We start from the raw sequence: 4,809 nt of genomic DNA on the forward strand, positions 1-4,809 counted from the left end.
GCCTTAACATTCATGTTTTTATAATGAAATAAGGTAATCAAAAAGTTAGATGCATAGTGAATTTGTGGAGGTTTATATAGTATGTTTCTTGTTAATTGTATTAATGAATTTGGTAACGTCACTAAGCTAATTGCTTTAATTTGGTCTTTTGCTCAAATAAATTGACATTCTTAGCAACAGCATAACGTTTTATTTAGTCAGAAGAATAAACTAACATAAACATTAATTATGTATGACAATAAACTTGATAATAATCAAATTAAGGAGAAACATTTTCATGCAATGCTATGTATTTAGTGTTGGCTCCATCAGTTTGCTTTTTCTAAAACATCAACACTGGAATCATAATTGTTTATACGCATCATACATTTATGTCAAACCAATGTGAAATGGTTGACATCGCGATAACAACGGAGAAACCACTTTCGAGGGCAAAATGGTTTGCAGCCAAGCCAAGCCAATTATCATGCCTGTAATACTGTAGTTGTGCTGTTGAGATTCAATTTCCAGTGTACCAGAATGTATAAATATATTACAAGTAGAAAAATTGACAATCTTTTTAAGCAATACTTGGGGATTCTGCAGGTACTTCGACTTAGATATTAACTTTCATTACTCACAATCTGATTTTGAACACAAATTTATAGATGACCAAAACCAATCCAGTATTCATAGGGAGTAAAAAGCATAAAGTTTCAACAGTCACAATCGGAAGACAATTTCAGAAAAGCATCTAGTTTTACAGATTCAGAAGAGCAGAACACGACTCTGAAACAAATTTGGGCTGTGTACTCGGTGTCTTCACTTGCTGTGCGCTTGTATCAAAGAGAGTCATGAAATTACGCATCATCTGCACTTTTGAAGGTGAAGCTTCTGAGGAAAAGATTATGCTTTTAAGCGTTTGTGCATTACACACTAACACACTTGTTTGTCCAACATTTCTGTAACTGTAAACCATGTACTAGTTACATCTTAACCCTGTATATAATCAAAGACAAATTATAGTAGTCTGATGCCGAAATTGCACAATTTAAATTGAAGAATAAATGCAAAAATATATTTTCATATAGAAATTCATGTGCAAAAAAGAATAAGGTTAAGTCATAGACCAGAAATCTACAATTTAGCAGCAAAGCCTCATGATTTCTCATTACAGCAGCATTTCATCTATCATGAACCATACTATAATATAAGAGTAACATACGAACCAAATGACACCTGAGGCTTAACTAATAACCTTGACAAATAAACAAACCCTTTGCTTAAGCAAAAAAGAATTTATTAACAAAACTAATATCAACTCAAGGATATTTGTGTTGTTACAAGACATGTAACTATTTAGTTTCAGGCTTTGGCTTAAGAAATAGGTCACCTCATACTATCCTTCACCTGTAATTTCTTCGGGGCATACGACTATTCAAAATGCGGCCAAGGGTGGCTAATGCATCCTGAAATTTACGAATTTTCATAAAACCCTTTATCATGGAAACCTCGTTTTCTGAGAACTTTGCTTGTTTCATGATCATATGAACAAGCTTCATTAATGCATCTTCCATCCCTAGTGAACGAAGACCGTCTGCTAGCATCATAAAAGAAGAGAACTCTGGTATAAATCCTTTCTCCAGCATCTCAACTAGAAAATCAACAGCTTCTCCAATAGGGCCTCCGCTTGAACAAAGACCACGAAAAATTATCTTATGAGTTACAGCATCTGGAGGGTCACCCTTCTCCACCATTTCTCGGAAAAGCCTCATTGCTTCTTTTGATTGTCTCCTTCTAAATAGAGCCTGTATTACGGGGTTGTATGCATGAGGGGTTAGAATCATTCCTTTCATCTGAATGCTTCGAAGGAGTCGAGTGGCAACCTCAACCCGACCTGCTTTACAAAGCCCCTGAATCAAGGTCCCATAAGTAACAATATCAGGCTCACACCCATTTGAAGTCATTGTTTGCACTATATCTGCTGCCTTCTTAATATCTCCTGCCCTACAAAAATGAGAAAGCAAAGAATTATAAGTAAATTTATCGGGTTTTAACCCTTCCATTATCATCTGGTCCATCAGTTCAGCAGCATCCTCCACCCTCTTAATTTTGCAAAGACCGTCAATGAGGGTGTTGTAAGTAACCAGGTTTCTCGACACCCCTTGCAGTTCCATCTGATCAAAAACCTCTTCGGCATCTTCTATCCTCTTGTTTTTTACAGAACCCATCAATTAATGTATTATATGTCACCACATTTCTTGCACAACCACTTGATTCCATTTCCTTTAGCAAGTTCAAAGCTTCATCAATTTTCCCTCTTGAACAAAGGCTGTCTATCAGCATATTATAAGTAAATTCATCAGGCTGGCACCCATCATTTTTCATATCTCTGAATAGCTCCATAGCAAGTTTGTGGTTTCTGGACAAGCAAAGACCTTGTATGATAGAATTGAATGTACAAACATCAGGCAAAATTCCCTTGCTTGTAAGAAGGCGCACAAATTCAGTGGCTTTCTCAACTTGATTCTCTTTACACATGGTGTTAATCAGAGTATTATAGGTAACAGTATTCGGTGTGCAACCCCGTAAAACCATCAACTCAAGCACTTCCATCGCCTCTTCAATTTCACCCATTTTACACAGCCCGGATATTAGAGCATTATAAGTAAATATATCCGGATCAAACCCTTCTTCTAGCATAGCATCTAACACCTCTAGTGCATGTTTAACATGACCCAATTTGCACAAACCACTAACTAAAGTGTTAAATGTAAAATGATCAGGATGAAATCCCTCAACAACCCTTTCCTGAACAAAACCCAACGCTTCTTCTATCCTTCCCTCCTTACAAAACCCATACACCAAAACATTTACAGTCACATTGGTCGAAACACAACCAGCTCCCACCATTTGTTCTCTAACTCGCAAAGCGCCATCCACATTCCCTTCCTCAATATAACCCTGCATAATCGTCGTGTACGTTTTCTCATCGGGGGTTAATCCATACCTTTCCATCTCTTCCATCATAATAAGGGCAGGCCTAATTTGATGAGCTTTACAAAGCCCTTTGATTAATATATTAAATGTGGAAACATCTTTCTTAACCCCACTTTCTACCATTTTTGAATGAACAATTTCGACTAATTTCAATTTATGCCCATCAACAAGAACATTCAACAAGAAATTAAAGGTATGAGTCCCACATTTAACCCCATATTCTTTCTCCATCATATCAATCACATAAACAGCTTCATCATACAAACCACAATTAACATAAGAATCAATGAAAATCAAAAAAGTACCTTCATTAATTTCACAACCTAATTCCTTCATTTCATCCAAAACCCTTTTCATTGAATCAAAAGACCCTTCATAACCAAGCTTCCTAAGAACTTCCTCAATAACTGACAAAGTGGGTATGAAATTAGACTGTTTTGAAGCCCAATCAAACATCCAGAGTGCCATTTCTGCATCTTTCTCTCTCCTCAGAGTTTCAAGCAGCTGTTTTGGAGTAAAATTTGGGGGAAGTTGATGGGCAGAATCAAATGACAATGAAGAAGAAGAAGAACTGGGATTTTGAGCTAATGAGAAGGAGATTAATGGGGAAGATTTGGAATTTGAAAAGAAAGTTGAATTTGATGGAAATTTTTGAGGTATTGGACATGGATAAGGTTTGAGGTGAGCAGAAAAACACATTGAAGCAGCCATTTTTATGTAATTACACTGTGAAATAAAGAAGATTCAAGAAAATAATCCAAAATTTATGGAAGATTTAAACATGCCAAGAAGGGAGAAATAGGAAAACTTACTGTACTGCTGCTATATTGCCGGGGTCTGCTCAAGTGACCATTTTTAGACGAGTGAAGCAGTAGAGTTCATCGGATGAGGAAGCAGAAAACACTTGCATAAGGCACAATCCCAAAGTTTACTTTTTTCTTTGTTCTATTAAGTTTGTTAGGTGTACTAGTATTTACAATAAGGAAAAATAGTTATGTGGATATTTTTTGATTTGACTGGAATATATTTTTCCTAGTTAAATCGTTCCCTATAATTTTTGTTTGTGGTATCACTAAATCTACGAGTAATATGATAATGAAAACTCGTCATGACTTATGATAACAAATTTTTTGCCACTTTCATATTGGTAGAGAATGATAATGTAGTTTTAATTTCTCAAGTTGTCATAGGATTTCTCCAATAAATAAACCTAAATATTGCCATTGCACAATATTGTAAAAAGAAACAATTAGCAAAATCTGGTTAAGTTATCTAATAACCCTTATTGATAAATGATGACACAAAGTGATGAGCTCAACATATCAAGGTTACATACAAAGACAAGTGGGGACTACTTAGGGAAATTCACAAATCAATTGAAGATGTGGCCTAAATTTTCAAATGAACTCTCATGGCTATTTAATCAAGGAGCAAATGTTGAATTAAACCAACTAAATTAATCGACATCTATTTGATAATTGAAACAAAATGCTTACTAAAGATGTAGAAACATAAACAACAATGAATTCATAATGTACATGTTTGTCAACCTACTTTTTTTTTGTTCATATCTAAATTTAGAACCGAACGATAGGATTCGATCAAAGTAAGCATATGATCAGATAAAAAGAGACCGAAATACACACTAGCAAAATTATAGATTACTTATTGGAGTACTACTGATAACACAATCATAATTTTTGTAGGATTGATTTAATTCAACTACTATTCTATTACCACAAACAACTTGAACAACAAAACGGAAGAAAGAGAGTACAACATGCTAGACTTATTACACAATTCACCGAACATCCCAAAACAAAATCCATT

At 35.0% G+C, this 4,809-nt stretch overlaps 1 protein-coding gene across 1 annotated transcript; it reads right to left on the minus strand.

Moving 5' to 3' along the window:
* Positions 1-1,096: 1,096 nt before the first annotated feature.
* On the minus strand, positions 1,097-3,983 carry LOC110708043 (pentatricopeptide repeat-containing protein At3g53700, chloroplastic-like). The gene is given in 2 exon segments (XM_021886138.1): positions 1,097-2,180; positions 2,182-3,983. Coding segments are annotated over 2 exon segments (2,304 nt in total). The 5' UTR covers positions 3,691-3,983; the 3' UTR covers positions 1,097-1,385.
* Positions 3,984-4,809: the final 826 nt, after the last annotated feature.

Source organism: Chenopodium quinoa, unplaced genomic scaffold (assembly GCF_001683475.1).
Source record: "Chenopodium quinoa cultivar QQ74 unplaced genomic scaffold, ASM168347v1, whole genome shotgun sequence".
NCBI lineage: Eukaryota > Viridiplantae > Streptophyta > Magnoliopsida > Caryophyllales > Amaranthaceae > Chenopodium > Chenopodium quinoa.